The sequence below is a fragment of the Phoxinus phoxinus genome (assembly GCF_949152265.1).
Source record: "Phoxinus phoxinus genome assembly, chromosome: 21".
Classification (NCBI taxonomy): Eukaryota; Metazoa; Chordata; class Actinopteri; order Cypriniformes; family Leuciscidae; genus Phoxinus; species Phoxinus phoxinus.
In genome coordinates this window covers 25,025,027-25,038,233 of record NC_136896.1, presented here as the reverse complement: position 1 = coordinate 25,038,233, position 13,207 = coordinate 25,025,027, and the positions used below count along the sequence as shown (strand labels likewise).

The following is a 13,207-nucleotide window of genomic DNA, read 5'->3' as shown; positions in this document are numbered from 1 at the left end:
AAAATGCATAAATTGAATCGATATTATATCTTATAAATGTGTAAATATTTTTTTTGTTTACACATTTAGCAGCTATACAGAACAGTAATATAGATTATATTTACTGTATGTAACATTGATTCTTGTTCAAAATAACATTGATTCTTGTACAAATAGCAGCTCTAGTGTTAAAATCTGTCACTTTGAACTCCGATCCCTTTTTAAGAATTAGCCTAAACTACGTCATTTAAAATCATAATGGTGGTATACATGATTCAGGTTTTATGAAAGCCTATTATGTACAGCAGTAGATACATGATTCAGGTTTTATGAAAGCCTATTATGTACAGCAGTAGATAGATAGATAGATAGATAGATAGATAGATAGATAGATAGATAGATAGATAGATAGATAGATAGATAGATAGATAGATAGATAGATAGATAGATAGATAGATAGATAGATAGATAGATAGATAGATAGATAGATAGATAAGTGCTGTGACAAGTCCCATTTTGTTTAGCACAGTGGGATATAGCTAGGTGTTTTTTTGTATTATTATTATGTTTTAATATAGAAAGAATATAAAAATAATAGAAAGTGTTAGTATTAATGGGTTAAGTAGGTTGACAAAATTCCCCCAATCTGTGTTTGCATTAGAACGCCAACAAGATCAAAGAGTTTTTATTTGCAACGCTTTTATATTTGATTGGTCTGTACCTCCTCCCGGTGTCTATAAACGAATCAGAATCGAATGCGTTGAGAGGTCGATGTTTGCGTTTTGAAACGACGTCACTTAACAAACATTTTAACTAGCCAACCCATGCCCGAGTTTCATGTAAACAAATCACATTAGCCAATCACGTAACAGCCCTTAAATCAAATTATTTCTGACGTCAACGTGAAAGCGCACCTTTAACAGAAACGGCATCGGTGTTGGTTGAGACCAAGAAGATGGGCACAACAAGAGTGCCATTAGTTTAACAAATTTGGACTTCATAGTTAGTTTTATACGATATGTTTGTGCGTAATACTAAGTAATGAACGAACGGAGGCTCTCAGGAGACCGTTAATGTTTGCGTTCGTTTGAAGTTGTACACTGAAGTTGAAGTAAGGTTAGCTTAGCTAGCATCTCTCCCTGCTCGGCTCCATCCTGAGGAAAATATGGTGTCCTGGATCATATCAAGATCTGTCGTGTGAGTTTAAGCCTCATTTTGTCCATACATGTAGTTTATTTTTTAAGCTTGGGTGTTTAATTAGCTCTTCATTTTACTGGTTAGCCTAGTAGCATTCATGATAGCACATTGAAGATTGTAAAAGTAGATTTATCTTCTTCTCGAACGTAAGTTATATTTACTCTGATTGTTAAATTTAAGCGGTTTACGGTTTTTAAACCTGACCTTTGGGAAGGATCCATGTTATTTGGAAGAAAAATAACCAGCAATAGCAAGCCAGTGTTTATATGCTATGCTATAAATATCTAACGTTAGTTTGCCTTCACGACTGGACCGCTGGTTATTGTGTCAGTAGTGAAATGACTCATAACAATAGCAATGGACGTGTCCGTGAATGTTGTATGTTGACTCCCATTACAAAGATTCTTGTTGGGACTTTTTGGTTAAGGTGGAGCTGTCATAAACTTGTGACTCATGTCTCTGAACATTTTATCAACCTTATGTTAACTTATGGTTGATGTCATCCGACAGGCCTGAACACATATATAGAAAGAAAGTGATTTTACTTCCCCACCCCCCAGGGAATCAAAAAGTATGTCTGCTTAACCTCTTTTTTTTATTTATTCAACAATTAGATGTCTCACATATTTTAACCTACAGATTTACAGTTGTCTTAAGTCAGTTCTGTGATATCATGCCTGTCACTATATGACATCAAAATACATTTGTCCATAAAGGAAAACAACAGTGTTTGTTAGGTAACTTGCTTATGTTTTCATAATTATTTAGCTTTTTACATCCGTTAATAATTGTGTAACGTATAACATTTTAAACAGAAAAGTTAGACATACACTAAAACAAAGTACAATATATTATTTGCACCCATTTAGATTAAACTTTTGCGTAGCTAATACTCATCATTGATTCTTATTGGTCCGGTTTCACAGACACGGCTGAGATTAAGCCAGTATTAGGACATTTTAAGTAGCTTTTTTAAATGTGCCTTGGAAAAAAAAAACATTACTGATGTGCATCTAAAGACAAAACAAAATATTTTAAGATATGTCCATGCAATTTGCCTTGTCTGTGAAACTGGGCAATTAATTATAAAACAATAATTATCAGTGATAAAATATTCATATTTAGTTTGTTTATAATCTGTTTTATTATGAACTATTGTGTCAGAAGCTGACACCAAACAATTAATAATAAACAATCAGTGTAAAGCGCTTATTGAATACTCAAACATAAAAAATAACCGGTATTTTTCTTTAAAAATATCAGTCGATCTCTACAACAAAAAGAGCACATTTGCCTTTAGGGTTGGAATTAAGATTTGAATGATGGATGTGTTTGTCCTTGTTTGGTAGCTCATTTGCAAACAGCAGAAAGAGGTTTTTTTTTTTGTGGGCAAGGCACATTTTGCAACATGTTCCCCTTACAGCGTCCAAGAGTCACTAGCAAGCATTTAGGAGGAGATGTAGTCCGTCACAGAAACCAGCAGTCCACCTTGCTAGTTTAAGGTTATAATTCTGCGGTTAGGATTTTACATCATATAAGTTCAAATATAGGACAATAACTGTAAGCTTCTGGCAAGATGATGAGAAATCAAGACCACATTGTCTGTTTGAAATGATGCTGTGGGCTTTTGTGCTGCGTAGACACTTTCGTGGCTGTGTTGTTTTCCGAATACACACCCAAAACTCTCACTGGTCTTTCAAATGCAAGAAGCGTATGATATTAGCAGGTACCGGTAAATCCTAATGTTGAGGGGAAATGTAGACATGTCTGAAACAGGTTGTTCTTCATTTTCTTTGGTCAGGATCACTCACTGGTGTTTATGCATCAACTTCAGAGCCGGTTTTCTGATTCAGTTGCAGTGGCTTTTTTTAGATTCTACTTAAAACATTTTATTACAAGTAATTTTTAGGGATGAATCTAGGTAATGATTGTAATGCAGTTTGTGTGCCAGTCCGTGTGCAAAAATAATAATAATTTGATTGATAGCAGTATCGACTGATCACGATCACCTAAATAAATAATACTACAAATAGAAGGCTTCAAATAGACCCACATGGGTTATTTAGCTATTCTTAACAACAACTTATGTTAAGTATTAAAATAAAAACATTATCTCTCTTTATCGAGCACGTCCTGCAGTTTAGCAACAGCTGTATTTTATGACAATCACTGGTTTAGCTGATTTGGATATTAAGTTTGGCTTTTAGGGAGAAACCATTGCAGTATGCAAGGCTACATCTTTTGCATTTTTTTATTTTTTTATGCATTGGAATATTAACCAGTTCAAATGCCTAATGGCTATGCACGTTGTCAGGCTTTTTTTAGGTAAAATACATTTAGTCCCAAGAGCTGAACCATATGTGCTTTAGAAGACTCTCAACATCTGGCTCAAAGTAATTCAAATCGGCAGCATCATCAGAGTGAGCATTGCCTTGCCGTTTCTTAGCAGGAAACTCAAAGTTGACCTAAACCTGAGTGTCAAGGCCCATCTGAAGATTTTATTTTTTCAGCTGCACACCCTGAGAACGATACCCTGCTTCACGAAAATACTTTCAAGACCACTCAGTGCAGGTCCCGTTTCCTCCAGGGGCCCACTGGAGGAAAACCAACTCCTTGTTGTGAAAACAATGAAAGACTGATGTGCAGCACATTTATTTGTGTTTCATAGGGGCCGTGCACGTTTTTTTGTGGGAGGAGAGGCAACAGGCAGACAGTGAGGAGAATCAAAGCCTTCCAACAAAGTGATTGCTAAACCTATAAGTTGAGGAGATTTTATGGCTTTATTGCACACTCTTAGGGCTGGGCTGTCTGACAGTATATACCTTGCAACGAAATAAACCTCTTAACCGGTAGGGTGAGATGTGTCCCAAACGAGTTAAGAAGGGGGAGAACCTGTTATTAAGGGGTGTTTGTTAGGCACAACACAAAGCAGAGTTTAGATTAAGGTTGCCAAGCAGCAGCGTAGCGCATTCATAATGAATTAACTTTATATGCAGTACCAGGTGTGGGTATTTCAGCTATTTAACAGCTTTCGTATTTTTATATCACTATTAATGTTTGAGTCTTTTATTTTTTAACTCAAGTGTTACATAATGTGAGGCACACTCATGTCTTATCATGTGGCTTGCAACCAAATAATAAAAATCACATGAGTGGCCTTTATAAAGAATTTAAGTACCGGTAATTGTTCAAAATTGTGCATTATTTATATAATGCATGAAATATGTCTGACAAAACACACTGATCAGCTTTTTCCATACTGGTATGGCCTTTTATATTTTTCATCCTGCATATTTAATTATTCATAGCGTTAGACATGTTTCTATAGTCTTTAGTAAACATATAGCCTATATATATATTTGGATTTCCATGACAAATGAGTCAGCAGTAACTTGCATGACTGATATCTAAAAACTTGCAGAGCTGTTGGTTTGTTGGTGATAACACCAAACTACACGTTTTGCTTGGTTGAGAGAGTAATAGTAACAGTAAACTATTTTATCCAGTTAAAGGACCATTTAATAAACCATAAATGTAAACTATAATAACTCTTCAGAAGTTTCTGTCTTTGTTTACGCAGCTGTCTAACTAGGCCTATGTCCTAACCAGGGTAATTACAATTTTGGAATGTTTCTTTTTTGTGGAAACAATTTCACTAGTTTTAGTTTTGTTTCTAATAGTTAATTATTTATTATAATAGTATATTATTTATTTTATTGTTTAAGAAATTACTACTTTTGTTTTTATTTTGTTTCAGTAATACTTTCATTAGTTTTATCCCACATAACTTGCACGGCAAGTTGTTCTATCTGCCTGTGAAGACATGCAAACATTTCATCAACAAATGCTACAAGCAGACAGTACACTGTAAAACAGCAGCTAGTTGCCAGAAGTTTACAGTAAAAATACGGTAGAAACTAGGGTTAAGAGTTGACTACCAGTACCACTCGGTACTAAAAGAAAAGTTGAAGGTACCAGCATTTCTGTTTTTTTTTAGCACTCTTTGGGTGTCAAAGGTTTCTATTTACAGTGTGTTTTTACAAGCGTTGAATATGGTAGCCAATCACAATCATATCTGTTGAGTGCGTGAACGCAATGGCATATCAGAGGTGTTAGTCAGTAAGTTAGTCTGAATCTGCTTAACAGGACTGAAAACGTATGAGGTTTTGTTTTATAATTGGTCGACGATCCTTTATAACCAACTAATTGTAAACAAGATGTATGAGATGAGATTTATTGTACAATTAAAAAAAAAATAGTTTCTGCGAGAGTGCAGAATTCAGTGAGCTTGCGCTTTAGAGATTCTGCTGCCATGTAGAGTTTCTGGAATGACAAACGTATTTAAATGCAACATTTTTACGTTTTTAATTCAACAGTTTTTGCTGTGGTAAAGAAATGATTGGTACTGAGGACTGCAACATTTTACTACTGACCGACTAACTGACGAGTGACTACTAAAAGTTTGGTACCGTTACAACCTTAGTAGCAACATTCTAACTTTTGCTAATTGAAATAAAACATTACAGAAAACATTTTTTTATTAACTCAAATTTGCTTTTCATTTATTTTTGATTGGCTGTGATTGTGACATCATACAGCCTTTTCGTTTTCAGTGTAGAAAGACAAATGACTTGCCGCTGGAAACGTTCCGCTTGTTTAGAAGATAGAACCTCTGTCTGTTTATTTGAGCTTGGTTCCTGGTCCACAGACTAGAATTGAATTGTGGGAAAACCCTGTTATCCATTGTCTACAGTCAGTCTAGCCCACTGCAGCTCCCCGTAAATTGCTGAGCAACGCTGTAGGTGAATTTCCTCATTTGGCGCTGATTAAAACAATCGTCCAATGAAAGAAAAATACTAGTTATTAGGCGCGCAGAGCAACATGAATGCGAGTAACAGATCTGTAAATTACAGAGCTCCAGGGAGAGTGGAGGGGGGAAGGGTTGAGAGATGTGTGGAGCCGAACACCATTGTTACAGCCTGGTGCCTCTGCTGTTTCTATGGCAACAGGGAAATAAACTGCTGCCAAGGTGGATCCTTGGATGAGGACCATGCAACAGGAAAAACTGTGTGAACGTGTGCTGTGCTCATCCACTGCACGGTGTTATAATTCTTGTGGATTAAAATGCTCACAAGCCCCCTTGGGTGTTTGCTAAGACAAACAACACGATTATTTGTCTTACTTGGGATTAGGGATCTGAACAAACCCCAAATGCTAAATATTATAACTAAAGATAATGGGTAAATCTGTAGATTATTTATTTGATTAATTGGATAGAATTAATTACGATAGGGAAGCTGCATTGAACTATATGCTTTTAAGCACACTTAATATGACACGTTCTCATGTTAAGGACAAACTTGGGTTCAGAATCATCTCGCTCTGCGTTGTCTGTTTTCCAGATGTGTTTTGTTCATAGAAATGTGATTTTCACTTCTATAAAGTGACACGACTGGCAGATGGTACATAGACGAGATTAATTGATAATCTGTTTTGTTGTCGATTAGTTATTGCAGCCCTGTATTAAACACATAGACTTCAAGTGAAAGAGTCATGTCTAGAGACGTGAGCCGCATGATGTGACCACCCAGAACACCCTAGCACCGTGATACTGAGTTCTGCATGTGCAAGAACCACTACATCAAATGTACAATTATTTTCATCGTGTTATGTTTTCTAATCTTGCTGTTTATTGACGTTCACTAGAAATAAATGACAGACATGTTACTGTCACTATAGTCAAGTTTTCAGGCTGATATTGGAGTGGCCTGAATTTCTGGGTCAACACATTGTCTATAATTGGCAGCGAAAACAGCAGAAGCTGACCCCAAATTTAGATGCACTGCTGAGTCAAGAAGCCTGTCTGTCTGCAAAGACAGTGTTTCTAAATCAGTGGGAATGCTTCAACCCGAGTTCAGCAAAAAGCTACTTTGAAGGACTCTTTTAGCCCTTGGGGAAATGCCATTTTTCAAGGCACAGCTTTGGTATGAAAGTGAAACACTGGTTTCAGAGAGCAGCATTATCATCTGGGAAACATCAAGGCTGATTCCTGCCTGTGAAACCTCGGAAAAGTCTGCGTGGCATGTCAAAATGAATGCTAGTAGCAGCTTTCCTCTGTTAGCACATGGAATTTGGGCCACGGGCACTTTAGGGCCAGAAATCAGCTCCAGATCTGTGTGTCTCCCTGTTTTTGCATTGTTTATCCCCCTGAACTTATTTGTGGGGGTTCAGACGAGAAAGGGATTTGTTTTGTGTTTGGCACCTCTGAGCGTGCACTAATTGCTCTGTGACAATGGGAGTCTTGCACAAGCAGGAGGTTAGTATGTGTTCTTCCGCAAGATCCCAAACAAATTTAGCCGAGCGGAACATAATAAATTAGGCTCGTGTGAGAGTGACAGGCCGCAGATGAAGGGCTGGCATTGGGCCCATCTGCCGGTTTATTGGCTTGTCTCAGGTCAGTCGCTCACAGGATGAAATGGTATATCCTAGTGATTCACTGAAATGAACATATCAGTGTGACCTCTTTTCCATCTCCAACCCAAGTTTACATTAAATCCAATTAAACTGGATAATTTATCAGTTAAATTACTGGTCACAGTTATACAAATCTGTTAAACTATTTAGCTTGTATCTGGACTACACTACTGCCTGGTTTCACAGACTTAAAGGGATAGTTCACTTTAAAATTAAAATTCTGTCATCATTTACTCACTTTGCTGAACACAAAGAAAGATATTTTGAAGAATGTCAGTAACCAAACAGTAGTCTGTACCCATTGACTACCATAGTAGTCTTCTACATCTACTTCCATGGAAGTCAATGGGTACAGACTACTGTTTGGTTACTGACATTCTTCAAAATATCTTTCTTTGTGTTCAGCAGAAGAAATAAATTAATACAGGTTTGAAACAACTTGAGGGTGAGTAAATGATGACAGAATTTTAATTTTAAAGTGAACTATCCCTTTAAGCCTAACCAAGTCATCTTAAGATAGTCACAGACCAAAATGCATGTTTCAGCTGTTTTAACTGAAAGCAACTTGCATTGACTTAAAATATTTCAGTGGCTTTGTTTTGTCTCAAGATGCTCATCACCAGTAATGTTTTTTTTCTAAAGCGTGTTTATAAAAACTACTTAAATGTCCTAATTTAACTAAGGGGTCCTAATACTGGCTTAATCTAAGCCCTGTCTCTGAAACCAGGCCTGCTGGACTTTTAAAATGTGAACAGATTTTATAACAGTAGGTATCATAAACTTGACAACTTTTATAATGGTTAAAGAGAAAAACTGGGCACGATATAATAAATTACTGTTCAGTGTTTACACCTGGTATTAAGATGCGTTGTCCATCAGATCATAAGTGGACTTACTGGACTACGCTAAATACAGTTGTAAACAGGATCTAAAACGTTTTGAGCTTCTCTATTGCGGAGGCTCATGTAAAGTTGCTGTGCATGCATTTTTAAGCGTTGAGTTGACCGATTCGCGACATGAAGCCGCTGCTCATAGAGCGCATGAGAAGTGAACTGAGTGCTTTTTGCTGCCTAATTGGGCTTGAACGGGTAAATATACACACCTATGTGTCAAAGTGGCCATGTATTTGCAAGTTAAGTAATTTATGTCTCAAGTGAACATTAACATTTGAGAGAGAAAACACACAAGTATATTGGATTCGTGCAGTCGGTCTTAAATTGACAGCATCCAAATGTACCTGCTGTCATTATTAAAGGGAACATATCGTGAAAATCTGACGTTTTCTGTGTTTAAGTGCTATATTTGGGTCCCCTGTGCATCTACTAACCCTGAAACGTAGAAAATTTAAAAAGTGACAACCCAGTAGCTTTGTTTTGGAAAGCCTTAACCTGCAAGCATGTCAAAAGTTAAGCCGATCTGATTTCGCTCCCCTTCTGACGTAGGAATGGAATATTAATATAATATTACCGCCCCCTTAAACTGCACGTTTCCACCCACCGTGCCGCCATTTGGTTTACAACAGTGTAACCAGTTCTAACGCAATGGCAAAAGTTGTAGCAAAGCATGCAAACTGTTCTGTCGTTGCTGCACAGATGAGCACAGAACACTATTTGGCCAAAAAATGTCACAGCTGTCTTATAAAGACCTCAGGGAACTGACAACTTAATAATTTATTTATTATTCAACAAAAAATTAATAAATGTATCCACTCAGAAACGTATAAACCATTCAGAAACGTCCAGGTGTCTCTTCGTAAGGCTGCACTCCGCTACTGGTTATTTCTGAGATTTGACTGAAATCCGCGTTTATTATTGACCGAGTATTCAAAGCTCGTGTAAAGGATCGGTCTTCTGAACGAGGGCGGCAGCAGCTCATTTGCATTTAAAGGGACACACACAAAACCGGCACGATTTTGGTCACACGCAAAAGGGGGCAACTTTGACAAGCTATAATAAATGATCTGGGGGGTATTTTGAGCTGAAATTTTACAGACATTCTGGGGACACCATATTTATAATACATCTTGTGAAAAGGGGCATATGTCACCTTTAAAGGTTGTGTAGGTAAGAATTGTCTAAAGAACTTTTTTTCAAATTGGCTTAAACTGTCTTTATATACCAATACATAATTAAAATGTAAGTACTTTGAAAAAGAGAGTATAAAAATTGAGTGACTATAGTGTATTTAATCTTCAAAAAACACTGCTCATTAATTCCATTCGGGATGAAACAAGTGATTGGCTTGCGCGACTGTCACTCTCCGTCGCCATGACTACCGCCGCTATTATTGGCTCTGCCCACGTGCGCGCAGTCGCGCACCCGTTTTTAGGTGGGAGTGAATGGAATTAATGAGCTGTGTTTATTGAAGATTAAATAGACTAGAGTCACTCAGTTTTTTATACTCTCTATTTCAGAGTACTTGCATTTTAATTATGTATTGGTATATAAATTTGAATAAAAGTTTTTTTAGACAATTCTGACCTACCCTACCTTTAATGCTAATCAAACAACAAAAAGGGAGAGAAAATCTCACTGCTCGACTGAATCACTTTTGTAACTTTAATAAGAATAAATGTATATTTAATTTACTCATTAAAGACTATGCATTGTTTTTTTATACATTTGATTGCTAGTTTATAAATGTAGAATTTCTAGTTCTTTAAGTTTTTCAGGTAGGTCCGTTTCATTTAGCCTGTCTTTGTTCTATTGTAGTTTGTTTTCTTTGCTCTTTATTTATCAGCGTTGACTTGTCTGCAGTAAGCTTGAGATTTCTTTTTAGGCTAGTATAATTTTTTTTAATAATATTGAAAATTGTGATAAGAATTATGAAATTTCAAGGATATAAATTGTTGATATTGTAAAAACCTTATTTAAAGCAAACATAACTATATTGTGATGTATATATTGTTATTGTGAAATAAAATTATACAAGATTTTGGTCATATTGCCCAGCCCTAGATGGAATCAAAAGAAATATCTGCGTGTGCCCGTCATACACTACACGATTTTATGTGAAATCCATCAACTCAAAACTGCTGACTGGCTCTGATTTACGGCAACTAGCACAAGTAAATCTGTGCAAAAGTCATGTAATGTATTCCAGTCTTTTTTTAATACATCAAGGAGGACTTCTAGTAGAAGTATTGTGCTTAATGTATTTTTGCAAAATAACATTTATATACATTTCTGTCCTTAATATTATGTAGTAATTGTTGCCATTTTCAACCAAAAAGAGCTAGTACTATTTGTTTTGCCATCAAAGCACACATAGCCTTTGCTCTCTATGGACGGCAGTTTACATGGATTTAATCTCTTTTAGGACATGTTTTAAATTAGGTGTCTCCTGCATTTTTGTCCCCTCTGTTGCCCTTATTTTTTGCTTTTGGAAAAGAAAGAAAAGGAAATCATTGTTTACCTTGTAACCAATCAGACCGAGGAAGTGAGTGGCTTTTAATAGAGCTATACATAGAGACAGGACTTATCCGAACCCATTAGTCCTGCTTTTGAAGAATATCTGGAGTGTTACAGTTGTTTTCCTTTATTTATTTTACCCTCTGTTTCTTTACACAGGCTGGTTTTTGGAAACCTGTACCCAGCGTACTATTCCTACAAAGCAGTGAAAACCAAAAATGTCAAAGAATACGTAAGTATATAAACACTGTGTCCATTCATGCAGCTTACATTTCTTGTTGTTTTTTGATTTAGCAGGCAAGTTTGGTTTGCTTACTACAAATTCAGTCCTCTCTGAAACAACCTGAGGTTAAGTGATTATGAACGTTTGTGTTACTAGTCCAGATCTTTAACTACAAAGCCTTACCACACCTTTAAATAGGACATGAAAAGACAAGCACTTTATTGTTTCTGTGCATGATCAAGCATGTTGGGAGGGAGAGTGTGTTGGCTTGTATGTCCGGATCAGGTGACGCGATCTCTCTGCACTTACTTCTTGAAGGACCCGCCCTGTGAGAGCTCATCCAACATCGAGAGATCAATGCAATGAAATGCTAATTCAGGTCTGGCCAGAATCCGTGTCATTTATAGTCAACAATAGCTCTAAGCAACATTGTGGTGAACCTGCAAACCAGGATATAATTATGAAAAATATGTTGAATGTGGTTTTGCCCCATTGAGGAAAAACGGTCATGATCTTTTGTTAGTGTGCCCTTTGTTCTTGTGAAATGATTAAGGAATGGTTCACTCAAATCAAATTGTGTGTTTTTAAGTTGTAGTTTATTTTAAGATTTTTTTAAATGTTCTCCTTTTGTGTTTCATGGTTTGAAGCGACATAAAAGTGAGTAAATGTACAGAAGGTAAATTTTTTGGTGAACTATCCCTTTAAACATTTCTTTTTCTTTGCTCGTATGCATTTGTCTACTTCAGATGGCTAATTTTAGGTTTCCTTAGTGGTTGTACTGGTACTCTAGGAACCTTAGAGCCTGTTTGTATTTGTGCTGCATTGAGTTACTTCAGCTGTGAAAAGCATTCTGCTTAGAGCCCTGCACGGGCCTCAAATCTAGGCCCTAGCCCGGCCCTGGCCCGAGACGTTCAGGCCCTAGCCCGGCCCGTGTCCGACAGCTCATCATAATTATCAGCCCGAGTCCGACCCGAGCCCGTTTTTTTTTTTTTTTTTTTTTTTTTCAAATATAGGCTACAAACTAACTATTTGCAGCCATTAAAATAGTTCCGTTTTGTTAGTTATGTTTCTTATCATTTCTTTATTAAGTTAATTTAGACAAATGTTCGGTTTCTTTTTGTTTTTTTTATTGACGACCAAGCAGCCGACAGCGAGTTAAACATGTTTGATCCATTTAGCCTCTCAAATCAACACTTTACTTGGCTACAATAAAATCCATAAAACACCTTAAGCATATCACACATAGACAGTTATAGTTTAAACGTTTATTATCATTTTTTAAAAGCTGAGGCAAACTGCTCTGCTGCTCACAGTCGCAACAGCGCTCGTAAACGAAATGAGCTATAGCCTACACAAATCAAATAAATGGCATTAAATTAAAAACAAACATGCACATTATCTTACCTCAAAAATCAAGTCTTCACTACAGAACATGGCCATTCTTATTTCCAATAGTTTCCAACAGACTGATGAAAATAAAGTCGTTTTCAAACGAAAGCCAACAAGACAGCCCCCTAACATGGCTAAGAACAGTTACAGAGCATCGTGAAGAAAAATCACAGCATCCACAATGGAAGGTTTTAATCCAGTCAGCCCGAACTATCTTGAACTATTCCAGCTGCGCTTAAGTCACGCTCGCTATACTTCTGCTGCTGGCGGGGACACTAAAAACAGCGAGCTGGTCGCGCAAATCTTGGGTCGCGCCGCCGGGAAACCTGTGTGCGTGCGTGTGTGTGTGTGTGTGTGTGTGTGCGCGAGCGCGAGCAGACTGTCATGTGTCAGTCATATGTCAGTGTGATAGGTTTAAAACGTCTTTCTATGTTTGTTTTTCCATCGTCAACTTCTCATATTTAATTTTAATACATGTCAAAAATAGGCTATAAAAAGAAGGATAAGCCTAAAACAGGCCCGAGGCCCGGCCCGC

General features: G+C 36.9%; 1 protein-coding gene across 1 annotated transcript in view; it reads left to right on the top strand.

The window, feature by feature from the left end:
- Positions 1 to 711: 711 nt before the first annotated feature.
- Positions 712 to 13,207, top strand: part of reep3b (receptor accessory protein 3b) — a 29,741-nt gene continuing 17,245 nt past the window's right edge. The window contains exons 1-2 of the mRNA XM_079595344.1: positions 712 to 1,176; positions 11,220 to 11,292. Coding sequence (XP_079451470.1) covers positions 1,145 to 1,176; positions 11,220 to 11,292 — 105 coding nt within the window. The 5' untranslated portion in view covers positions 712 to 1,144. The remainder of the gene's footprint in view (positions 1,177 to 11,219; positions 11,293 to 13,207) is intronic.